The following is a 25808-nucleotide window of genomic DNA, read 5'->3' as shown; positions in this document are numbered from 1 at the left end:
GTTTCTGAAGGAGATTTGAAGCAGCAAGGTCTGCAAGGGATAGTCAGAGGCTGAGGTTGGGCTATGAGCTCCCAAAGCAGCTACTTCACCCCCCAGGGATGCACTGCCCTGCCCTGGGTGTCCCCAGGGAAGGGGAGTGCAGGTCTCCTTAGCTGGGCTTTGCCATCTTGGGGGCTTTTATGGGACTGCCCAGACTGCTTTGTCCTTACCATGCACGTCCACCTGCAGAGAGGCCATTTCCATAGGTGGCCAACACCCTTTACCATCCCTTATAACCCATCTCCCCCACCCTTGCTGGTATCATCCCATAGTGCATCCCCAGGCACGGCCAGAGCTCCTTTCTTCTGCTCTGAGGACATCCCAGTCAATGCCAGCTCCTGGGCACAACTGGGCCACCGGCACACTTGCTGGAGAGCGTTTGTCCCACTGGTTTGTCCCCAACCCCATAAGCAGCGGAGCGGAGCCCGGCGAGCTGGCACTGGTGCCAGGCAGCACCGCTGGGCACGGCGCTTCTTCCTCCAGACTGCAGCCAAAGCGCTCAACATAGTTAAATAATAAAAGGCAGCAGATGGTATATGGTATGAATTACAGAAAACAGGATTGTAAAGGCAGCACGCATGGTGAACAAATGAAAGCATTAACGCATGAGGCCAAATAACGCAGACGGAGTGGGGCGGCGGGGAGAGGAGGGACATTTGCAGATGGATCAGTGATGGGTGGGAAAAGGAGTCCGTTCCTGCCAGGATATTTTAGGGGCGGAATGGTTTTGTCTCGTAGACAGGCAGCAAAGTCTGGAGCCCAGAGTGTGGCCACTCTGTCCTCAGCTGCTTTAATTCTGGTTCTCACGTTGCTTGGGTCTGCTCAGCACTGTCTTCTCCACCCCTCCTGGAAAGGGCATGACAAGATGCAGGAGGTTTGTAAGGCTGAATTTCTGCTTAAGAAAGAAGGGACACAGCTCCGTTTAGTCACAAATGGGCTTGCATTGAGAGCCTGGCTTTCACTTACGAGCAGAGATGCAGGAGGAGGGACCAGTTTTTGCATTTCAGGGCTGATGTGGATTTGTACAAAAAAGAAACTGGCCTCTGGTGGCAGGTCCTGCTCCCTCTGCACCCCAGCTCTCCGTGAGGACCGGCCGCGGTCTCAGCACAGTCCTGGGGCCTTCTGGCTATGGAAGGAGGGTTCGGGTTTAGAGCAGCAAACCGGCATTTTCAGCAAACTGAAAAGACCTACTGGGAAATTCAGCTCATGGATATATTGCAAGCTTTCTGGGTGACTGCTCACAAGTCCTTTGTCCTCTCTTTGCCTCAGTTTCCCTCATGCAAAATGGAGAAAGTAGCATTGTGCTGCCATATAGGAGTGCTGGGATGAGTAGCTCAGCCTGAGAGATACTCCCATAGGATAATCTATGCTGGGGGATGCTACAGTTGGGCTTGCCTTTGGCTGCCAGGGGCAAATGTGGCTTTGGAGGTAGCAAAAGCTGAAATGATCTTATCTCTGGGTAAAAATCATCAGCGGGAGGACAGGGTGGCTCATGGCCAGGGGACAAAGGACTCAGGGGTCCATCAGTGGAAAGGAAGCACCTGAAGAGCTGAAGGGGCCAAAAGGTGCAAAATGCAAAGGCTCTTTCAGGGTCTGCTCTTATGATAACAGCACTGGGGTTATAAAGACAAAAACCAGTCTCACTTTGTCCCAGATAATCTTTGAGTTTGTCCTTGAGGTAACTTCACGGGTGGCCAAGAGTCACTGGGCATTGCACTGCAGGCTGTGACAGGCTCTGTCTGTGCTTTGGCCCTCTGCTTCCACCTCATCCAAGCTGGGAAAATCACCTCCCCATTGCTACCATGGCCCCTGGGACTCTCACCTACCATAGTGCTGGGTGCTGTAGGAGAGAGAAACTGTTTTTTCTTCTGGATTTGAAGAAAAGCAAGCAAAAATACTGCTATGCACCAAGACGATATGGAGGGGAGTTACCCCAGACCCTTCTCAGGCTCTGGCACCTTTCATCTCTGGGCTGAACCCCGCTCATTCCCACGTCCTGCAGCATGCACTAAGGATGTTCTCACGTATGGAGGCATTATTAGAGGATTTTGCAGCATCTCTTGGGTAGAAAACCTTTCCCCGTTTGGCCCCCCCCCCCCCCTCCCCCTTCCAAACCTCCCGGCTGAATGCACATCTGGGAGCATCTTCCCCAAACACATCCATCACAGCTGCCTTTCAGCGGCAAACAAAACATCTGGAGATCCTGCTGGCTGAAAGTCTTCCAAGTCCTGGGTGGGTTAAGCCCAGGGGCTTGCAGGAGCTGCTCAGCACAGTCCTCCCGGCCCCCCCCCGAGGCACGGCCGCTTACAGACTCAGCCCCCAAGCAGAAGCTGGGGGGCTCCGATCGCAGCCCCCTCGCCCTGCTCTCCCCTGGGCTCTCGCCCTGCCGCGGGGCTTGGGATCGATGCGTGACTCACGGCTCTCAGCGCTTCGCCCTCTCGAGTGTCCTGAAGTGAAGGGAAGCTCTGAGACAGAGAGAGAAGAGATGCTGCAGCCCCTCACCTTCTGCTGCCTCTCCCCACCGAGTCCTGCCCTGTCTGATTTTTTTGCTCGGAGCTGCTGTGTGACAGAGGAAAGGCTTCACGCTATTGCTTTCTCCCCTGCTCGGTCTGCGCATATGTGTGTGCGTGGAGCTGAGCAGCAATTTTCCCCCCTTTTCTTTTTTTTTTAGCCTTTCCCTCCCCCTTTTCCCCTCATACTTCAGCTGAATTAACTGCCCACCTTTCCCTGAGAGAAGCCCTCGGAAATAACAACGGTAGCACAGGGTGCGTTTTTTTTGAGTGGTATTTCTTGGAGCCCTGCCCAAAATGGAGGGGTGGGGAGGAGGAGAGTTGCCTAAATCCAGCAGCTCGCATCCCCAGAGCACGGGGAGCATCACCCGATGGGTCTGAAAGCCCTGCCGCTCTGCAAGACATCGGCTCTGGGAAGCGGCATCCTTGGGCTTTACGCACTAGTTAACAGGCTGCGAGCTGCCTCGATTTGTTTTAAGCTCATTCTCTCGCTTAATCTCATCTCCGTTCGGCGTGTGTGTGTGTGCATGTGTGTGTGTGTAGGGGGAGGACTTTATTTCCATTGGCTCAGCTTTCGCTGCCCACCCACATCTCTTCCACATCACCTTGGTGTCTCCCTAAATAAAACCAGCCCTTCTTATCGCACCGAGGAAATCAAGAGCGAGAGTTTGAATGGATTTTGTATAAATATTTACCCCTGCGAAGCTACTGCTGAGCTTGTGGGATAAACTCGCAGCAGCTGGCCTGAGACTCTCCTTCTCTCTCCCGCCCCTAAAAGGGTTTAATTACTTTCGAGAGGGGAGGGGAGAGATCTGGATCCCAGTTCCAGCTACAGACTGACCCAAAAAGCAGTGCCAGGATTTAACTAACTATCCCTGATGGATCTGAAGGACAGCACCAGCGAGGGCAGCATGGGCAGCCTCCAGCCTTCCAGCATCCAGATTTTTGCCAACACCTCCACGCTCCACGGGATCCGTCACGTCTTCGTCTACGGGCCAGTGACCATCCGGCGCCTGCTCTGGACCTTGGCCTTCGTGGGCTCGCTGGGTCTCCTCCTGGTTGAGAGTTCAGACCGGGTGGCTTTCTACTTCTCCTACCAGCACGTGACCAAAGTGGACGAGGTCGTGGCAAACAGCCTGGTCTTCCCTGCTGTCACCATCTGTAACCTCAACGAGTTTCGCTTTTCCCGGCTCACCACCAACGACCTGTACCATGCTGGGGAGCTCCTGGCTCTGCTTGATGTCAACCTGCAGATCCCCAACCCTCACCTGGCTGACCCAGCCGTCTTAGCCATTCTCCAAGAAAAGGCCAACTTTAAGCAGTACAAACCAAAAGTTTTCAACATGCAGGAGTTCCTGGCGCGGGTTGGCCATGACCTGAAGGATATGATGCTGTACTGCAAATTCAAAGGCCAGGAGTGCAACCATGAGGACTTCAAAACTGTGAGTATGAGCAGACACTCTGCTTTTCTCTTCTCTGGGTGTGTGGTCGATGCCGTTGTTGCAGGACCTGGACAGCATTGGAGGTCACTGGCCAACCCGTGTGGGCACGGTGTGATGAGTGAATGGTGTCTGCTGGGCTCTGGGATGGCAGAGGAGGAGGAGGAGGAGGCAGCCTGTTGAGTTGAAGTGTGTTTGCTGGAGTCCTAACGGGGGGTTATGTGGGGCCAGCCCTGCAAGGGGCTTGCAGCAGGTCCAGCCTCCGTCCTGCGTAAGGCCCACGGTTCCCAGGCGGCTGCTTGGTGTCAGACCAAGGCATCAGATGGGTCCTGCTGAGCATCAGAGGGGACTTGGGGGTCTCTTGCTATGGCCAGTGAATGTTAGCCAGCTGGAGAAAGTAGAGAGGGCTGGAAAGAGGCCAGCAAGAGAGGCAAGCATTCAAGGATGGTCTGAGTAATGTCCATTAACCAGTTGTATTTCCCTGGGTGTTTGTAGCCCTACTGAAATTGTGGAAGGGGAAATTTTTCTGCTTGTTCCTGGTGGTCATGGCTCATAAATCCAAGTTTGCTGCACAATGTGGGCAGCAGGTGGGTCCCTTCCTGGTGCTGTGTTAGAGAGAAGGGGGTCAGGAATAAGAAGAAGAGGAAAAGAAATCAGGCTCAGCTCTGATCCCAGTCTGCTCTTAGGCTGGCGGGGAGGTGCAGTGAGCTGGGTAGCCTGAGGATCCTGAAGGAAGCAGACGCTGCTCAGTTTACAGCTTCTGGATGACACCCTGATGGCAGTGCAGGCTGGCGTGGGTAGTTTGGCTGGCAAAAATTATCAGCTTAAAATAAAAATAAAAAGTAGGTTGCCTGGAAAAAGTGATGCCCCCCGTGTGCTGCTGGGGCAGGTGAGGGTGCTGGGCTGGGCAAGGGGCTGCAGAGGGGTCTGCTCCCCCCAGGCTGGCGGTTTGAGTAAAATCCTGGCAGAGATGTGTGGGCTGGGGACTGGGCTAAGTTGTACTTTGCTTTCAGGCCACCCTGGCGAGTCCCTTTGCACCAATTGAGCTGGCTGGGAGGGTTGGTAATCCTGGAGTCAGTAATGCTACAGCTTTCAGATGGTTGTCTCTCTGGGAGCGATGCTGCTCGTTCTGCTCACTGCTATCCGTCCTGCAGACAGGCAGGTGCCGTAACAGGTTTTGTGATGGTCTGGTTTGTCAGCAGGATCCTTGGTTGGTTTTAGGAGAAGGGCATATTTTCTGTCTCTGCTGCTTTTGGATCTCCCAGCAAATGAGTCCAAACGACTCATGCTACAAAGTCATTGCCATCACCTGAACTGTGCTCTCTTTAAACACCTGAGCAGGAACATATAATTTTATGCCTTGGTTATTGCCTGTGCATAACCCTGATGCCTTGCCCATTTCAAACTGGGTATCCAGGCAAAGTGCTCCTTTGCTTCTGCTCCCTGGGCAGATCTGAGCAGATGTTGGGTCATGTGGGTCGTAGAAAGGTATTAAGAAAGTCACTGGGAGAAGAGCTTGCTAAAGAAAAGCCTTGTGTGACTAAGTCTAGAGAATGGGCTAGAAAAGGAGAAACAGACGCAAAAGTCCAGGGGACAGAAGAGTTGGGGAGTGAGGACAGATCCCAACAGGATGGACAGACCTCCCCTAACCATAGCGAGGGTGTGGGGAGAGGGAGGTATTCTGCCCGTGGGCTTCCCAATAATGTAATAAACACCAGCCAAAAGCAAAAGCCTCAAAGCCAGCAAGCAAACAGCACATTCAAAACAAATGCAGGACTTTAAAAAGCAGGTCCTGTTCTCAGGTAAGACAGGAGCTCTTGGCAGCCTCCCTGGGACACTGTAGGGTGTCATCTCCCTGGCCATTTATTTTTTTCAGGTAGCTGCTTCTGAAACAATGATTTATTTTTGTTTCGTGGTGGATACAGTAGTTTCCAGAAAGACTAAACATTCACTGTCTGCCAAATAAATCCGTGCTCTGCTAAAACAGGTTAGGGCCAGCTAGAAACAGATAGGATATTACAGACTGACAGTGCTTGTGCTTGTCAAAGTACTGTAGAGATTCAGAAACAGGGCAGTGAAATACTTCAGTCCTTTCTGCAAAGCAGCTCCTAGATGATCCAGAAGACAACATCTTCCCAGCATTGCCTGCTGTGTCTTTCTAACAGAGGCAGGCGTTTCAGTCTCACTGACTCCAGGTAATTCCTCAGGTTATGGAAATCCAGGGAGCAGCACTCAAAAGGGACACAACAACCCTGTTTTCCTTCCAGACTTTACCTCTCAGAGATAAAAGGCAGCAAAAAAGTGTCTGCTTGAAAGATGAGTAGGTCTTTCCAGAGGAAGCGTGCTGTAAAGGTCTTTGAACTGCCTCCAGGCTGAATCAGAACCTCGTGTCCTGGATGAATTTTGCATTTAATCACCAACAACCTGTTGCAACTGCATATAGGCTCTGTGACAGCCCATCCATTCTGCTGCATTACCAGTTGGAAAAAGAGGAGAAGCATCATCACTGAAGCCTGATTTCTTTCCTGTCAGGAAACAGAGGGTGTAAATCCCAGAGCAGTTTTGTAAAACGTCATCATGGTGAAGAAGTCCGGCTCTTTTTCTATACTCCCCAAATTCATGCATCTGGGAGCAGAAGACGCAGGAGTTTTGCAGTAGGAGGCTGCATCAAAGCAGTTAACTCTGCAATAAGGTACTGCTAAAGAAATTAGTGCAGTATTGCCAGCTGGTCAGCTGTCCCTTCTGATGCATAGGGGGTGTGTGTGTGTGTTGCATGCAGTGTGTCCCCTGAGTAAAGCACACGTTGCTTTTGCCGCATGGGAAAGCAGAAGCTGGAATGGCAGTGTCTTGGCACTTTGAAAACGTGCCTTTACCCTCCTTCCTCCTCCACTTCCCTGTTTCAATTCTCTGTTGCTGCTTTAATAACGGGATTTGAGCTGTGCTTTCCTTACACTCTCTGTTCCTCCTCCCCAGGATAATGTCTAATGCCTCTCGGACAACATTTCCCCGTATTATGGTCTGCTCAGAGGAGTGAGTCCCCTAAGCTTTTCTGCAGAGATACGTCCAAAGGAAACAGCAAGGTCTTAGCAGAATATGTGCTGATTCCTGAGCTGGCATTGCAATGCACCGAGCAGCAGATAAGATAATGCAGACCTCTGCTGTAGGCAAAGCAATGAAGAATAGAAAATTGGCAGAACACGCTTTAGCAAACCCATTCCCTTAGAGTATTTGGAGGAGGGAAGCCTGATAACAGCAGCAGCCAAGGAAATCCCCTCCTTTTTTTCTGCATTGCTCCTCCCAGGAGGTCTCGGTTGAAAATGACCTCGCAGATGGCATTTTTCTGGAGGAGCTGTGCTCATGCTGCTTGACATGACATTACAGTCTTCCCATCCTACTGCTGCTGAGCGTGGTAAAGCTGTGGCTCATCCGCCCTAGACGCACTGCTGTGATTTTCTGGGTTTCTCTGTGGGTGTGCTGGAGCAAAGCTTCTTCCCTGGGCCTGTTAGTGTGGCTCGTGGTCCTTTGCTGTTCCAGCATGGGGTGAACTGAGCAATGGCAGGGGATTTTTGTGTGTGGCACAGCAAATGCATGGGGCAACAGGGGAGAAAAGTCAGTGAAAACCCTTTCATACCATGGGGCCAATGCCGAATGACTGATGGGATGACGTGGGAGTAGGTACTGAGAATATGAGCAGCAGGGGGAACTGGCTGTCCCAGTCCCACCTTGCTGAGAAAATTAGCCCCAGCAGCCAAGCCCTGCTAGACATATTCAGATGATGGCAGTGGGCATGCGTTCAGTATGCGAGCATGTTTTTTGGTCGGGTCATTTGCTAAATGGAGTGTGCAGTGTGTGCTTCCTTGCACATCCAATTCATTTCAGAGGTAACACAATAACTTAGCTTGTGCCTGCTATCCCTTCGTTGCTGGATGTCTATTTATTTTCAGTGGCCATGACAATTGAAGGACATAACTCATTTATTTTCAATACACATTCTTACTGACAGACAGTGTCCACGTAATGGAGGGTTTCTCATGTGAATATTTCTATTTTGAGACACAAGTTTCTGTCAATCTATCTGTCTTTCTCCATGCATATTTTTTCTCCTATTCTTTCTAGTGCACCCATGAGGCTAATATTTAGTAAATAGCTTTTGCTTTCTAGACTAATTAGTCCATTATCCTCTCCTATTATACAACTTCCACTTTCCTCAAGAAAAGACCATCGGTATGGTGGCTGCTTGATTCGGAAAAACATTACTTCTTTCTATTTAACAATTTTTCTGGAAAATCTTGGCTTTTTCCAAAGTTTGCTCCAGAATCTGTGATGCCATAATGAGATCTGCAATTCTGTGATACCTATTACACAAACAGACAGTTCTTCCACCATGAGACCAAATCTTTGTGCAGCCTTCCCAGTCTGCATTATAACATCTTGAGTTTTCACATGCTGTTGAGTTTCAGTGCTTGGGCATAGGCACAGGAGGGAGTGCCGGGTTATCGTGTTGGTGTCTCATTGTCAACAACCAATGTTGTTGGTGTCTCATTTTAGATACCCACTCATTTAGTGGGTGTCTAAAATGAGGGGGATTGTTCCTGGGTCATGTATCTGGCTGACATGCAAACCATGCCCTTGAGAAAGGCAGACCCTCATTCTACCCAACATTTGCCTGGACTAAGTTTCTCTGTCCCTTAAGGATTTAGCTGTAACATTAGGGTGGTAGTGCTTCCTCATGGCTCTGATGGGGTTTGTATTTCCTTTATTTATTACAAAATAGTAGGATAATGCTTTAAAATTCACCAGAAAGTTTCATGGGAGGATGCCAGTTGTGATGAACATCTGCTTGTGAAAAAAGCTTTCTAGGTCTTGAATGGTTACTACAGTTAAAATCTAACAGAGAGAAGGCTGTAGAACCTCAGTGGGGGTCTTTTCATGGCAAACACAGTTTCAAGTCAAGTCCTTTAATACTGAAAATATTCACACTGGATGAAACACTCCCATAGGACAGAAACTTCAGAAGTGTGGCTGTAGGTCATTTACTTGGGACATCAGTGCTCCACGTTTGAGACATTGGTCTGTCTCAAGACCTGAGCAGCACGGTGATAAACTCTTCCTTAATTTTCTTTTAAAAGGTCTGTACTTTGTTGTGGTTTGAGCTGTTTCTTGACCAGGCACACTGCCCTCCCTCACTAGGGTTTGGGATGGGAAGTAATCTAAAGATCTGAGATAGCTCAGAAATGAGCATAGCCAAAATATCAGAGGCAGCTGGAGGTCAGGGGGTTTGGAGTGCGAAGGGAGATGAGGCACAGGGAGGGCCCTGGAGGAGGAAAGACAAAGCACTTCTGCGCATAAGAGCCAGCTGTGGGCTCAGCCTTCCCTCGCCTATGGCCTCGGTTTACGCCGTGCACCTGACCGCTTCATTTGAAGGAGAGCAAGAACCACTCTAGTCTTCTAATTGATTCCCATTCATCACAGTTATTCTTCAGGAGGCCAAGTGAGAGCTCCTCTGTCCCCCCATCCGTACCACACCTGCTGAGGGATTTGCACTCAAAACAGCATCTGGAGCTGAAGCAAAATGCAAACGCTGCCCTCGAGATGGGGAAGAAATGCTGAGCAAGAAGGATGTCATCAGAGTTGCAAAGACGGAGGAGATGTTTGAGGGCTGCAAGGCTTTATCAGAATTTTCCTGGGAAGTGCATGAGGCTTTCCTTTGCATTGGAAATACCGCTGAGTCTGGCTTCCTGCACCTCAGCTGTCCTACCTGTAAAATGGGGGGAAATAGCCTTTCTCGCAGAGAGATGCTGAGAACTAAAGTGCTGGAAAGCTGTGGAGAGGCAAGGTTGTAAAAACCAGAGAACAAGGATGATAAATGTCTTTCAGCCGCCATGTCCTGGTGTTTCCTTAGCCCATGGCTCTCTGCAGCTAACACATTTAATCTCACAGGGTCTCCCTGACAACTGGTCTTGGACAGAGGTCTCCTGGGTACAGCTTGCTCTCTGCAGTGGATGAAGGGTGAAACCATGGGAAGCATTCAAATGTACTTGTGCTCTTTCTACATGAACCAGACTTCAATCTAGTCATGCCCAAAACTGTAAGTGAAGGCCAGGAAAGACTAGGAACATATTAAAAAACCCAGCATGGTTTCCATCTGGAGAGGTAAATTGGAACCACATAGCTTGTCCTGACCTTCTTCCGTACCCCTCACGCAAATGTCCCTTGGAGACTTCCTGACAAATAATAAATAACCTCCCAGATGTTCCCTCTTGCACAATCTTTGTGCTTACCTGACCAAGTGCAGTGATGGCATGTGAAAAACCATGATGTGACAGCCGTAAGCCACTCTGTGGGTTTACTCTAAACATTCCTTGAAAAGTCCTGACTGTGATCCCCATGGAAGGAAATGGGCAAAAATCGAAACCAGTGGTCATGAAGTGAGACATTTCTGACTTGATTAAAGGAGAAAATAGGTCTGATTTCAGTGCTGGCCTAGGTGGCTTTTTGAGGTCCCTTCCAATGTGAATTATTTTATGATTCTGTAATAAAAAGCAGGGGCATACCTGCTGAGTCTTATCCCCTTTTGCTGTTTTTTGGGGCTCTCATTTTTTCATGCTCAATTCAGTCTCAGTCTTCAAGGAGAGCATGAAAAATGAGACCCAGTTTTGGAAGATGGTTACCTTCCCCTCTGTGAACCTTGCATACAAGTTTGAGTTCACATTACTGACCTAAGAAAAAAAATTGGCCTAAAATGCACAGCTGTTGACAACTCTGTCTGCATTGAGCATCCGAGGCATTCACAGCTCTGATTCCATAATGAGCCCATCACAGTTTCTCTGAGCAAGCCCCCATCCTTTTCCATCTCCTGAAACCATCCCCATTCGCTTTCGAAGGAGACAGCGGAGGTTCCCTGCAAAAAAACTCAAATCCGTCATTCAGCTCCTCTTGACTGAGAAAATGTGCCTCGCAGCTCCTGAGGAGTGCAGCCGGCTGCACAGCATCAGGGACAGCGAGGTCATCCGAGGCATCTCCATCTCCTCTCATAGAGCCTGGCATCTGCGAGTCCCTCCTACACCTTCACAAAAGCATTTGTTAAAGGAATTTATACCTTGCGTGCCAGCCAGATTCACCTTGGCCGGTGCAGCAGAATTATGCATTAATTGGCTGTCGGGGGGGATGCACAGTCAGGGTGAGGGCAATAAAAGGCAATATATTGCTTGGACATCGTGATAAGGGGGCCTGAGCAGGGTGCCAGATGGATGGGTTGCTGCCACAGCTATACCAACTGTATAGAGCACTCAAAAGGTATAGAAAGTATCTGGCCTACTGGGCTGATGTGACCCTTCATGCGGCTTTCCATAGGAAGAGCTCTCTGGAAAAACAGATTAATGAAAAACTTTCTTGCCTGAAAGAGGAGCACAGCTATGAGAGAGCTGTCGGGGGGAAGTGGGGGCAGAACGGAGGTCTTCCAGAGGGAGGAAAACATGAACTGTAGCTATATTTGCAGGTTGCAAAAGTCAGCGGCTATTTTGCCACCTGCATTTGCTGAAAGGTTAAGGAAAAAAGCCTTAAATGCATTCACTTCATGGAGGGATGTGCATAACCTGAATGGTCTTCTAGAAGCTCATCGGGATTTCCAGACCTGCGGATAGCTGTGAGGAAACCTCTGAGGGATTACGTGCTCAACAAGCTGAGATGGAAGATAAGCTAGATGTGGTGGACATGTCTGAGTCCATCTGCCACGGATTAATCTATGAGACCAGCACCAGAAAAACAGAATTGCCCCTTGGAGGTAAAAGAGGCTGTGAGTCATTTAAACAGATTGACACCAGTCCGCTCAGGGCCCATCAAGAAACAATTTCCATCCAACCATGAATATTTACAACTGAAGCACATTGCATTATTTGAAGAAAAGCTGAATTGTTTTGATCATTTGTTGTTGTTGCTGTTGAAGAAAGGATTTAGCCTGTGTGTTAAGTCAGTGAGCGTGAAGTGGCGTATGGTGATGGAAAATGCAAGTGTATTTGCTCAGGGTGAGAGAGATGAAAGGAGGTTTAATCTGCACTTGGTTAGATTTCCAGAGAGGAGCCCATCGCAGGGGAACCTGGGCCATCAGGGCTTTTTCACGTGCAATAGAAGTCACTCGGTTGTCTGCTCCTGTCAGATGAGCCGGTTCTGCGCTGTGATTGCCTCAGAGACTGGAGTTTGAAAAGAAAAGCAGAACTAAAAAAGACTGAGCCAAATTTAATCTACTCCTCAGCTCCTTCTTCAGATCAGTTTGACCTTGCACGAGAAGGTGATTCCAGGCTCTGCCCAAGTGGTGGGAGCTTCACGCCAAGCCCTTGGCCTTCCCTTTCAGTCAGTCCAAAGGTTGTTCAGATCTCACTTCTGCCTGAGTTTGTTGGGAAATGGAGTTTGTCCTGGGGGAAACCAATACTTCTGAGTCTGTCCTCCTTCCATATGTGAAAAAAAAACCCAACAAACCAAACTGGTTGAGGGCCAAAAATTTTAGTGGGATGAAGTTTTAGCTGCTTTATAAATCTGAATCTTTATGATGCTTTTTCAACAATGTTGAAGACTGATATATAAATGAATGTAATCTAAAGATGGGCATGAAATTAAAAGAATTAAAAATGTGTTTGCCTTTTTAAAGGTTTTGACATTATTGGAGGAAGAAAGTCAAAACAACCCATTTAGACTTTTTCTTGTTTCACGTTTCATCCACGTTCTTTCCAAGCTTTCTGAAATCCCACGCTCATGCAGTGGAGGACAGTCATGCAAGGACGTCACTTTATGGGGCTGAATCCCACAACAGTGATTCAAACTGTTTGTTCACCTGAATGTTTGAGGGAAATTAATCTTAGGCCAGGAGAAGAGAATTAATAAACCTAAGCAAATGCTCTCTGGTGACTTAACTACATGTACTGTGAGCAGGATAATTTAAGGGCTCAAATCTCTGCCGCCGTGACAGGTGACTTACTTCCCCTGGTTCAGGTAGAAAATGATGAGCCGAAGCCCTGGTACAGCAGAGAGGAGAGCACAATTGTCATGTGGGACCGCTCAACGGCAGGCAAGAAAACACCGTCGCAGTATGCCATAGGCAGGACAGTAAAGGACTAAATTAATTGCAGAGGAGATTTAATGACCAGTGGGAGGAATAAATGTAAGCTTAACCCTTAATTAACTAAACTTTCAACACTGTACTCCACTGCTCCCTGGCATTAAAATGGATGGTATGTATAGAGACATCCACTAAAGCCTCTGTATTTCTTCCACCGCCACCTGCTACGCTTTGGAAGAGCAGCATGTGTGATCCATCTTTGCCTACCATGCATGAAATGGCAGCATCAGTAGTGCTGTTAACTCGTCAGCAGTTTTCTAGCGATGGAGAAACTTGTGAGAGCTGAACAAGGATATCAGAGCAGCTTCAGTTTGACCTCAAATGGGTGATAGCATTACATTTTGGGAGATGGAAGGGAATCTAAGCCATCTGGAAAGTGATGATTTATTTGAGGGGGGGGCCTTGGGTTAGAACAGAATTTTTCCCACCAGATTTCTTGGTGGTTTTTGTTTGTTTGTTTGTTTTGGGGGTTTTTTTGTGTTTGGTTTTTTTTTTTTCCCCCTGAAAATATGAACCAGAAATGTTACTGTGAATTCTGCTAGGAACTGCAGTTTCTGTTCATCATACTACTGGTTTTCTCTGGACACACTGGTTGGATTATAGCTCCCAAAACATAACATGTTGTCTCCTCTTTTACTAGGGAGGTGATGGCTGGTTCCAGCAGTCACAGTCCTGCTGTATTAATTTTTTTCTTTGAAGCATTTAAAGTTTGGGGATTCTTCCTTTTTTTAATGAAAAGAAACAAAGTGTTTTCCCAAAAGGTTTTATGAAAACTGCTGCTGTGCTAGCTTCTCAAACAATGTTCCCATCTAAACCGATCTTTATGCAAAAATTGAAACAGTTTTCATGAGTAGCATGACAAGACAGGGTGAGGATCTCATGCCCTCATTAAAAGAAGGAGTTGCTGTGCCAAATGCTAAGCTTCATACTTGTTGATTGAACTGCATTTTTTGTACTCCACCCTGGCAATGAATCCCACAGCCACTGTCCCTTCTACAGATGTTCCAGGAACACTCTAAGTGGCCGTTAACTACTGCTAAATTATGATGCAGCATCTCCTGAAATACATGTGACATCCACATGAATAACAAATGAATTTGTTTCTGTCAAGGCAATGACAACGGATTGCGGTTGAATTAACATGAGTGCTGTTTGCTGCTCTACACCAACTGCAACGAGTTCCTTGTAGGGTGCATGTAATTATAGGACACAAATGACAGTGGAGGGATGCAATGAGTGAGAAGATGCAATGGTACAGATGGCTGTTAAGGGTGAGCTGGGGGACGAAGCAAGTCTCAGCCTGACAAACGAATCCTATTTCTATTGAAGCCCAGTGGAGTTTGCCTCCCAAAGACATTAATGAGATTGAGATTCTGCTGTTAGCCCCCACAATTCCATCCATCCCTGGAAAAGTCATAGTCTTCTCATTATGACTTGGTAGTACAAAAAGACCCTTAGAGGTCAGTCCTGTGATGATGTCTCTGTACCTCTGCATCTCTCCAGGGAAAAACAGATCAAGAGGGAAAGGATTTTTCTATGGTGTTCATGCATGATGCTAGAAAAATGTGCATGGGTGTCCTATAGTGCATATAGGACTCTCAAGTTTCTAAAAACTCTTTCTCTTCTGGGTACGTTAGTGTTCAGAAACTTGTGTTACATCTCTGCTTCTGTTGGCGTGTTGAGCCATGGCTCCCAGCTCCTTGTTCTCAGTCTGTGTTGTGTATCTTGAGGTGCCGTGCAGGGTGTGAAGTGGCAGGTTAAATGAGGTGGGAAAAAGGAATAGGGGAGAGCAATAGAGGAAGAGGGAAGGTGAGACAGAAATGGGAGAAAACTGTTTATGGCATGAGGAAGCAGAGCCCTGAGGTTGGCTGAAAGCAAAACAAATTCAGATCAGAAGCAAGTATGGGTTTTTGAAACACAGACTGATGAGCCTGGAATTGGTCTGAACATTTCCATTGAAAAATTTCCATCCGAAAATGTTTTCTGAATGCAAAAAATTGCTTTCCTAAAGTTAGACTCACTAGGATGAAATTTCCCATGAGACAAATGAAAGCTTTTTGTCTTAAAGCATTTCTATTTTCCATGAAATTAATTAAAAAAAATCTCAGAGCAAAATAAAATCTTGAAACCCTGAGATGTCTCATTAAATGTATGTTCTGATTTTCAGCTAGTTCTGAATTATGTAATGGAAAAAGTTACCCAGAGCTGGGGAACTTTCCACCATGTGCAGTCTCTACATCTTGCACTTGTAGGCCAGGTGCACCCCAAGCTCTATTTTACATGGGTTTTGAGGCAAAAACCTGGTATCATCTGATGTTAGTAAGTGTGAACCCTGAGTTAAATACTCCTACCTGGCTTTCCCTGAATGGGGGGATTTCATACACTGCTTTCAAATGAGTCTCCTCTTTCAAAGGGCAGGTTTCAGAGCAAGATGCTTTCTGATAGACCATCCTCTGAACTTTCCGGAGATGGTTCCATTTTAGCCTTATATCCTGATAGTAGAAGGTTTCAGCAATTTTTGCCTGCATTTGAAAGAGCAGGAGAAGCCTCAAAAACATTTGATTTCTACAAGTTTCATGAAAACTGGCAGCTGGGAGAGACCCAAACTCAAGTCCACCGAGGAAAAGCAAGGTCAACGATGGTATTATACATTTTGTCTGACAGCAACCAGCTGTCCAACAAACATATGTGCCCCACTTTCTCCAAAAGCAGCCTGGCAATAACAAGACAGCTTACACTTTTCTGGCAGTACAGACAGCACAACGAAGAAAAAATCGGTATGCACAGAGCTGTGCTACCCATGGGACATGGAGGAACAACCCAGCAGTAGATCTGTGTGCATGGGAAGGCAGGTACGTGGATGTGGCTGTCAGCTACTCCTGGCTTATTCTGCTTTTGCCTGGAGGGTGTCCTAAGGAACCTGGGACAGAGCAGGGAGAGTCTGGAAGACAAAATACCCGCATCCTTGGGAAAACAAGCTTCATTACTTCTTCTGGAACAACTTGTTTTATAATAGATTTGTTTTTTCACAACTTATGTAAAGCATTCATTTACCCCTTTGCCTTTGGTGAAGAGGTTCTCTTCTGCTGAATGGGTGGGCCACTGAACATGCAAATGCATGTATCTACCTATACACGCATAGGTCGACCTGCTGGGAGCACAAGTGCTGCATCCTGATTTTTTAACCACCACATTGTCCAGAGAGTCAGAAGTGCTCACGCTGGTTTATTTTTCAGGCATGGCTTTGGAGTATAGTGCTCTATATAGAAGATGGGCTACACAGACAGGGAGGATTTTGGGGGGACCAGGGCCTCATGGTGCTGGGTGGTTTATGCAGTAAATGCCCACACCCCATCTCTCAGAAAGAAAGTGGGAATGTGGAAGAGGGACTGGGAGAGTGGAGACAAATGGGTGTGGATTCATGCCCAGACAAATGGCATGAATCTTATTCTTCCCTCCTGAGCTTGGGAAAGGGCAGGAAAAGTATGAGTTTAAACCATTTTAACACCTTCTTTTGCTGGGCTCTGCCATTCTGATTAGTCCCCAACCATCTCGGTTTGACTTATTTTGCACTTGGGGCTCATGGCTCTCCAAAAGAGGTGGGAGAAGGCAAAGGGCTCCTGTATGGAGCCCTCCAGCCTTGCTCCTGCTGTGCCCTCTGCTCCACCCCACAAACAAGAGGCTGTGAGCAGATGCCATTCCACTTCAACACCCAGGTTACCCTTTTGGTCCCATTACATCCATGGTGGTCAAGTCTTGGACTCCAACCCGAAGTGAGCCGGCAGCTAATTTCCTTGGGTAGAAAACAGGGATGCTGATATCTTGCCCAATGGCATGCACAGGACAGATGGCATGGGTGGGAGCTGCCCTGCACACCTTCTCCCAGGAACCAGACCGCTCTCCATGATATTCATCACCAAAGACAACATGTGGCCGTGCTGAGGAGAACTGGGAGAAGACCCCAAAACCCATACAGGGGTGATGTCGCTTTGTCTCACCAGGATCCACTCCCACCTTAACTCCATGGGCAACAGCTTTTCCCCTCCAACCAACCAGCTCCGAGTCTGCTAATTCCCAGCAGCAGGAGCGAGCCCACGGCCCCGCTGCAGGACTCGGGATGCACGAGCTGACCACAGCTTTGCATCACGCTCCTTGGGGCACGGGTGGGAACGGCCGCCTGCCCAGCCTGAGCCTCCGTAATACGGTGTCGGTACAGCGTTCACACGCCTCCGTTCGGATTAATGATAAAATTGTCGGCTCCTTGGGGCAAGGACTGTCTTCCTAGTTTATGTTTATGATTAAACATTTATTTTTAAAATTGATTAAATATTAAATAAGGGAGGGGATTTGTTTTAGCCTGCCTCAGAGAATGATGTGGGTTGTGATTTTGTGCAGAGACGAGAATATCCAACATTCCTGTTTGGAAGGAATTAAAACCAAACAGATTTTCCTACAAATGTCTTCACTCAAAAAACACTTTGATAGCCTTGCTTACTATATTTGCAAGTCAGGTACACAGTGTACCTGAGCATCCACAGCTATTCCCAGCTCTGCAAACCCCAGATAGCTTCTGCGAGTGCCTGCAGGCTAAACAGCATCCCTAAGTAAAATGTCTGCCTCCCTTCCACTTTGGAATGCTGTTAAATGTGGAAGGGTATTTCTAAGCCTAAGATTACTCCTCCATTTCATGTGCCATTGGCTGTTTGTTGGTACAATTAATTGCAGCATATTTTCCTCCTATGTTTCAAAACAATCTGTAATGGTACCCCTTGCAGGGGGTTAAAGTAAAGCGCAGCTACCACAGGTAAATTCAGGCGGCAAACTATTTCTAGAGATCAAGCAAGGACAGTTTGGTCACCAGGGATAGGGAAATATGTTGCGCATTTATTTTGTTGCAAATCAGGTAGGTACGTATACAGTCCCCGTTTGCAAAGTAATCTCAGAAGCTGGGGAAGAGGTGCAAGTGAATTGTTAACACTGTTATTGTAGCCCTTTTACCTTGTGTGTTCTGGTCCTTCCATGCTTTTTTCTATCAGGAAGAGAAATAAATGTATGTCAGATATATTCTTGTAATCGCATTTGTCTTTCAAAAAAGGCACACACACTTTCATCAAACACAATAAACCCAGAAAACAGCATGCAACTTCTTTGCTAAGAAAACCTTTGGTCTGCCCCTCCTGTAAGCTGTAGGCCCAAGCAGCTCCATCTGCCTGCAGTATTTCATGGTCCCACTTGGAATAATTTCTCTTCGTTTTCTGTCCAGGCACATCCAGCCTTGAGATTTTCCAGCTGTTGGGCATGTGAGCGGGGGTACCCTCAGGCCACATCAATGTGATGTTTTTCAGTCAAAATGTTTGCTCCTGTCTCACTGGATTGTTAAGGATGGTGATGATTCAGTGATGCAGATGATGATTTTTTTTTACCACTTATTACAGCAGTGATACACTAAACCCCAGTCTTACGCATATGATGCTTGCTACTCGTGGGGAAACCCATGTTCCTGAGATGATATCCACCCGGGCAGCCCCGCAGGGGAGGTTTTTGTGTCTTGCTCCTGAGTTGAGAGACAGTTTCCAGTAACTCCATGCTGGGTTCTTCTACCTACTCAACGCAAGCTGAGAGAGGAAGGAAAGGCTGGGGACGGGGAGCCTGCTGTTTGGAGTAATGCTGCTGCTGGTGGGGACTGGGGAGGCTGCTGTCTCTGCTGTAAGTAGGCAAAGAAAGAGGCTCATTTCTTGCAGGCACCAGATTTGTCAGATGTGCCTTTGGTCCTTCGGACCAGCTTGGACTGGGGGTGAAGAGCATGCTGGTGGCTGTGACCTGGGGAGACTTTCTGCCGATGGAAGCAATGTGCAGGTCTTTGGCTGAGTCCAAGGATGAAGAGGAAATGTGTGTTCCTCTGCTCCATGCAGTAAAAGCAAGACACAGCATAGTAGGATCAACATCAAGCTTTTGCTTGAGTTACCACATTTTCCAGAGATGCAGGAATGGATCCCCAGGTGCAGCATCACATGAAGGCACCTTTGGGAACCCAGGCTCTGCTCTTCTGATGCCAGTTCATTTTGGGGTCTCTGCAAACTGTATCACTTTGTGCAGCACAGATGGCCATGGAAAAGCACAAGCAGAAGCATGTCTAATGGTGCCAGCTGATATTCTCCCAACCCTGAGGTCAACTGCCTGCCCTGCTGTCTGCGTGATCTTGACTCCAAGAAAGGATTTGAATTCGAGGGAGTGAGCGACATTTGTATGAGCCTTCATTGCTGGAAATAATGCTTAGCTCTATTCTTTGCCTGTATTTTTCATGCCAGACTATCATAAAAAAATACTTCCATGCTGAATTTCATAGCTTTTCTCCCTCCTTTACTAGTAACACAGAATTATCTTCATGTTTCTTTAAAATTCTGAGGTTTAGTGAGTAGATAAACTACTCTTTTTAAAAACCCAGCTCCAACTGTGAAGCAAATATTCCTTCCCTCTCACAGAACCATTCCTTTGACTTGTTATTTTGAGCTCCATCATGGTTGTTGCCATGCAATGGCAACTTTGTGGAAAAGGAGGTTAAGTGCTTAGGTTAAAACAGGTTCAAGCATAATCCAGAGTGCCCTTGGCAAAGACAGAAGTGTTTTAGTGGGTCTCATTCATCATTGCCTGACTGCTTAAAGTGGTGAAGTGGCTCATTATTGTTTTTACATGCCTTTATCAGAGCTACAAAAGAGCCAAAGAGAAAAGTACCACTGTTTTCCTTCCTTAACTCACACTCAATGGGAAACAATAATGTTTAAGACCTTAGAGTGCAATGTATAAGGTTTCCTCTTCAGAAACCAAATTCCCCTGCATGAGCCATGTGGAGCAGCTTTGGGCTCAGCTCCAGAGAGCAGCTTTCTGTTGGTTTGTGGAGTTACGTCTACGACAGCGTTTTGGAGCTCTGAGCAGGGAGCTGCTATTGCCAGCGGGTATTGCCAGACCTGCCTTCATGAAACCATCGTCTGCCCCCAAGCCAGCTGGTGGCTTTTCTTCTCATTGATCCTGCCAAAGCTTTGTCCTCCCTGTGGGTTAGATAAGCCTTCGGCAGGGGCTGTGGACTCTGCAATGGAGGGAAAGATTGCACCACCACAGAGCATTAAAAAAAAAATATTTTGAAGATCACAGATCTCAAACATCACTGAGAAAAGACCTTCTTAGTGCTCCATCTTTGCCTATTTGTTTCGCACATGCCAATCCCACCTTATACATGCAGTGGCTCGGAGTAGTCCATATCTAAGAATTTTTGTGCAGATATGTAAACTCTCTGAATGATAAGGCAGAGGTCCTGACTAGGTTGTTGTTTTTTTTAATTAAGTGGCTGCTTTAACTTTATGTACCTTGCCAAGGATCTTTACAAAGCTATTTCTTATGGAGATCAGGATACGTTAATGCCACTGGAGAAAGCAGTGGTAAATGCTAGTGCAGAGTGAATGGTTAGTCTCATGTGTTCAAAAGCAGTTGAACCCAAACTGGAACAGGTACAGAGGGACACTACAAGGAGGATTAAGGAAAAGAGGCACCTGTTCTAGGAGGGAAGATTATGAGAATTTAGCTTGTTTAAGTTAGCAAGGCAAAGGCTGTGTGAAGGGCTGTGATTACTCTGTAGAAAATATGTCAAGGGGATAAGCAGTGAGAGGGAAATGGAGCTATTTCAGCGAAATGATGATGCTGGCTTTGGAGCAAATGGTATAAATTGGTCATAGATAACTTTATGCTGGAAGTTGGACAGGGTTTTTTTTAATGCTTGAAGGAACGAAATCCTGAAGGAACTGCTTGGTGGGAATAATGGGGATAAAAAGCCTAGCAGGTTTTAAAACAGGATCATCCCTTGTGGATGGGATTGTACGATGTGGTTGCCAGTAACAGAAGGCTGCGTTCAAGGACCTCTCCAATCTGATGCACACCAAAATTTTCCTTTGCTAAAGGAATGGATTGGGTGTACACCTGGGTCGTGGGTGTTAGGCACATCCAATCTGGGTTTAGCAAGGTGGCGGCGTGCCTGGAAAACCTGGGAAAACATAGCCATGTCCTGGAAAGCTCTTTCCCCTCACTTCTAGGAGACACATAGTGTGAATTCTATGTTCCTTGATTATGGGAAGATTTTAACACCCAGCTTGTCAGATCTGGAAATTTGATTAACTCAGACCCTGTCTATGTCTGAATGCAGATGTTAATATTTAGTCCATCAGGGTGCAAGTCCTTTGGGTGCTTAACCCTGCCCAGTGCTGTGTGAAGATCCCATGCGGAGGCTGAAGCAGCTTCTGTGCTGTTCGTGTTGCTTGCTACGAGCATCTACCCAAAACATGAGTGCAAGTCCCTTGAACTGCAGAAAATCTCTGGTGTGACAATCTGTCAAACTTACATGTTAATGGCAAGTTGAGGACATCCCTGAGTATTATTCAGTGTTTTCACCTTCAAGGGGTGGTAAGAACATCCTGGGGGTTTTGCTAATGGCCAATCGGACTGAAATCAAGGCACTAAATGTGGTAGGATTTTTGTTTATCATCGGTATTGATATAGTATCTGTGAGCCCCTGGAATGCTGTTGTATTAGATGTTGTACAAAAATGGATCAGAAAGATGATCTGTCCTCTCTATTGCTTAAAAATAATTTAATGTTCTCTCTGATTTAAGGGGTCTCTGAGTGGCAAGGGAGAAAAAGAGGGAAAAGCATTGGCTAGATTGATTCCGAACAATAGCTTGCCAGTACTCATAATAGAACAGATTGAGAAATGCAAACCTTACCTGGAAAGACAATAATACACTCGCTCTGCAGAAATGAGTTAGTCGGTCTTGATTTTATCCACCTAGGAACTCTGACTATTGTCTCATGAAACAGAGCACCTGGCCTATTATCCCATAAATAAGCAAGAGCAAACTCATAGTGTTTTCATTACAAAGCATGGCTTCCCTGCAGGGCTGCCACACGCGCTGGAATGTACTGCAGAAGAGGAAGGAAATTTGGAAGTTTGCCCTCAGGTTTCCTAGAGAGACAAGGCTGTGGTAGCAGTTAGAGAAATATTCACTCTGCCTACCGGGGTTTCCGTCCTATGGCTAAAAAAAAAGCGTTCGTTGTTGCTATTAATTAGAGCTGTATGGAAACACTCATAGGCAAACCTGGAGCCATGTCAAACATGCCTTGCAGGGTTGTGTTATAGGCTGAAATTGCAAATTAACTCCCTTGGAAGATGCTCTATGATGCCTGAAGGGATTGAGTGAGAAAGCCGGAGATCTAGCATCAAGTGATGCAGGAATGTATTTAGGACAAACCAAGGTCCAGATGTGGATTAATTAAGACTCACTTGCTGTTGAATTAGGGGTTATTATCTAACAAATTTGGGACTGGCATCCCAGCCTTGTGCTGAATGTGTAGTTCAACCTCATTTCTTCTTGATCTTAGTGCCAGCACTGGGATTTTCCTCTGAGTCCATTTTGTTGCCTTTTGAATCCTAAATTTTGTGCTCGAAAGCTCCACTCAGAGTGAGGACAGCAGTGACCCTGCTAACACCACTTTGTGCTGCAGTCAGAGCTAGTACTATTGAAACCCTTTGATGCTTTGCTAGATTCACCTATGGCCCATCTCCAGGGGGATTACCCCGATGTAAAGGAGAACCACAGATCAGGCTGGCTAGATCTTGGCTGGTCCTGCTGCAAAAGGAGGGATGCTCTGCTTAACAAATGCAGCCAGCAAGGAGAGAGACTAAAAAGTAAATCTGTACTGGCTGTTTGGTACAAAGTACAATAAAGCTATTTGAATGAGTGGGGGTGGCTTTGCCGGCGTTCCCTTGGATGTTGAAATTGCCTTTCCTGGTCAGCAGTGAAAGGTTCATGCTGGTGAAAATGCAGCAGGACAGAAGCGTGAAGGATCTGCCCTAGCCAGCAGCTCAGCATCACCCCTGAGATCCGTGTCAGACTGGGATGTGAGAGAGTTTTCCATCTCTCGCTGTTGTGTTCCAGATCATTTGCTTTGACTGTGTGCATATGTTGTCAATTCACCAGCACCTTTACGCAGTCAGTTATAATTCACATTTGCTGTTTTTTAATGAATGTTTGTTCACTGGAGCATTTTCCAGGGAGTGTGCGTGGTGCAGAGCCAGCCCACATTCCAGCAGCCTCCAACACAATCTAAGGCGAAGAATCAAGCTCAGAAACAAATCAAGAATATATTATGTGACACGCGCCGCCTGCGGTGTGAGACGGAGGGGGACTCTGTGAACGGGAGTCTTGCAAGAAAGTCCTAGCAGCCAATGCAGATTGAATACTTCTTGCCAAAGCAGTGGAAAATCCCAGGGATAATCATGGCCCCGCTGAAATTCCCTTAAAAACCATAGATAGTCTCAGTCACTGCCACACTGAAGCACCTCACCGTCTTCTGTTCCCACCACAAGGTTTGTTATCTGCATTGCTATTCCCACCATCCAGATGGAGAACAGAAGCAAACAAGGGTCTATTGTTTGCATGGTGATGAGTGGCCTTTGAGAAACATCCCAGGAGCCCCAGATCTTCAGGAGGGCATTGAGAGACAGAAAGGGTATAGGCAGAGCCAGGACTGAATGTGATTATTCTAAAGATCCAGGACTCATGCAGAAAAGGGAATGCATGGGCTATGTGAATACTTCAGAGAGTGTTGGGAGCCCAATCCACTTTGTTGATAGAGAGAGCAATGCAAATTCATAATTACTGTAGATAAACATGTTCGAGTTAATTACTTCTCCCATTTGATGGCTGTGCAAATGATGCAATGACTAATAGAGACTGTTTTCCTTTCTTCTTTGCTGTGAAAGCCAAGGCTACAGCATGTGTTTGGGAAGGACGTGCAAAGAAAGCCAAGGAGCAGACAGAAGAGTGGCCGCCAAAGTTGAGCAGCTCTGAATCCTGCAGGGGACATGAGCCTGTGACTGGGAAACTGGACTCGGATTTCAGAAGCTTTTACTTCTATCTCTTTGCCTCAAATGCAGCTGCTGCTTGGACAAAATCAGTCTGGCTTTAAAGTAGGTCAGGCTCTGTAGAACTGAAGTCATCTCGGGCTGCTCTGTAGAAGAAGAAATACATGTCAGTGTGACACCACTGTGTACAGTGGCTTTTAATGGAGTTGCTCTCCATTTACTGATCTGTGTGATTCAGACAGTGGCTGTAACACAGAAGAAATGCTGCATCCAGCTGGGACAACCCATGGATCACAAACCCCACCTGAAGGGATGGACTCAAGCAGAGAGGAGGACAGCACAAGAGAAACATGGGAGTGGAAGTTCAAATTCCCAAGCTGCTTCCAAAAAAATGGACTTGGAGAAGCACCAGGGTCCTGAGCACCTTTTTAGCAGATTTGGGGTCCCCAAAACCTGGTTATCCACTCAGACTTTAGTCTCTCATTAAATAATCCCAGATTTTTTTGGATAGTCTGTCAGCAGTTCAGTCTGGACTACTTTAATAGCATGAAGGCATCCTGGATACTCCTTCCAGGTCTCAGACACATAATTAGCAGTTTAGGGTTCTGAACAGCTTGTTAGCTTTCTGGGGATCAGAAAGGCGATACCAATGAATCATGATTTCAGGCACCTGCTCAGCAGCTGTGAGTTTTGGATCTCCCCTGTTAGCAGTCCCAGGGACTTTCAAACCTGTTTTCAGGGAAGCGTTTCCATTAGCCTGAAGAGAAATTCACGTTTTGTCTCCTGTCATTCCCCAGCAGCCAAATCCTTCTGCTTCATTTTCCTGGGAGGCAGCAGTCCCAGGCACCGTGACTGCTGAGCTGCAATTTGCCCTGTTTGCTATGTGCTCTAAAATCTGCGTTTAGTTTAACACATTAAGCCAATCTGTTTCCCAAACCCAGCTGCAACTACAACCCTCCGGGGGAGCTTGGCAGCGCTGCCAATCTGACACCGCTCGCCAGCAGCGCTCGGGTACGCAGGTTTTTTGGGAAGGCAGTGAAGAGGAGCGGAGAGGAGGAGGAGGAAGATGTAAAAGCAGATCAGCACAGCACCTCTGAGCGACTTTGCCTTCTCCCAGAGCCGCCCACCATTCAACAGGAACACAAAAGAGAATAGAAAAATAATATTTGCTGACTCTCTGAGGAACGCAAGGCTGAAGCAAACTCTGTGTGAGGGATCTATGCATTATTTATGGCTCTCTGTGCTGTACGCTATCCCCCACTGGATGAGCAAGTTTTCTTGTTCAGAGAGATGCTTTTAACAGACAGTTTAAACTCCAATCCCTCTTTTCTCCACTGAGCTGAGACTGTAGGACACAAAGGCTTAGCTGCGGTCCCTTCATCTCCCCAGGTGAGAGCAACCAGAAGGATTTGTCAGAGCAGCCATGCGTGGGATGAGGACCCACGACCCCGGAGAGCACATCTTCCCTGGGTAGGGTTTGCTGTCGGTGCCCTCGCCAGCTCGATTTGAGCCAGCAGAGCTCTGCTGAGCCAGGCAACAATTAGCCCTGTATTCTCCCTGTCTAGACAGGCCTTGGAAATGGTGCTTCTGAGTCGAGATCTTCCAGCTGGGGTAGGTGCTTTTCACAGCCTCGCCTGATGGCTTCCCTTGGAAATGCTGCTGCTTCATGATGGGTTCCTGTCCTGCTAAACCAGAGCCCAGTCAAACCTGCTTTGCAAAGTGTGCTGGGACCAATTCATATTGTTTTGCTCCATGATGCATGTAAAATAAATCAGAATAAAAATCAGAGCAACATGAAG

At 47.1% G+C, this 25808-nt stretch overlaps 1 protein-coding gene across 1 annotated transcript in view; it reads left to right on the top strand.

Moving 5' to 3' along the window:
• Positions 1-3257: 3257 nt before the first annotated feature.
• Positions 3258-25808, top strand: part of ASIC2 (acid-sensing (proton-gated) ion channel 2) — a 513904-nt gene continuing 491353 nt past the window's right edge. Inside the window, exon 1 of the mRNA XM_010561355.1 lies at positions 3258-3991. Within this exon, the coding sequence (XP_010559657.1) occupies positions 3428-3991 (564 nt within the window). The 5' untranslated portion in view covers positions 3258-3427. The remainder of the gene's footprint in view (positions 3992-25808) is intronic.

Source organism: Haliaeetus leucocephalus, unplaced genomic scaffold (genome assembly GCF_000737465.1).
Source record: "Haliaeetus leucocephalus isolate CR32 unplaced genomic scaffold, Haliaeetus_leucocephalus-4.0 Scaffold144, whole genome shotgun sequence".
In the NCBI taxonomy this organism is placed as follows: Eukaryota; Metazoa; Chordata; class Aves; order Accipitriformes; family Accipitridae; genus Haliaeetus; species Haliaeetus leucocephalus.
The sequence above is the reverse complement of the archived record's forward strand: the minus strand, read 5'-3'. Positions and strand labels throughout refer to the sequence as shown.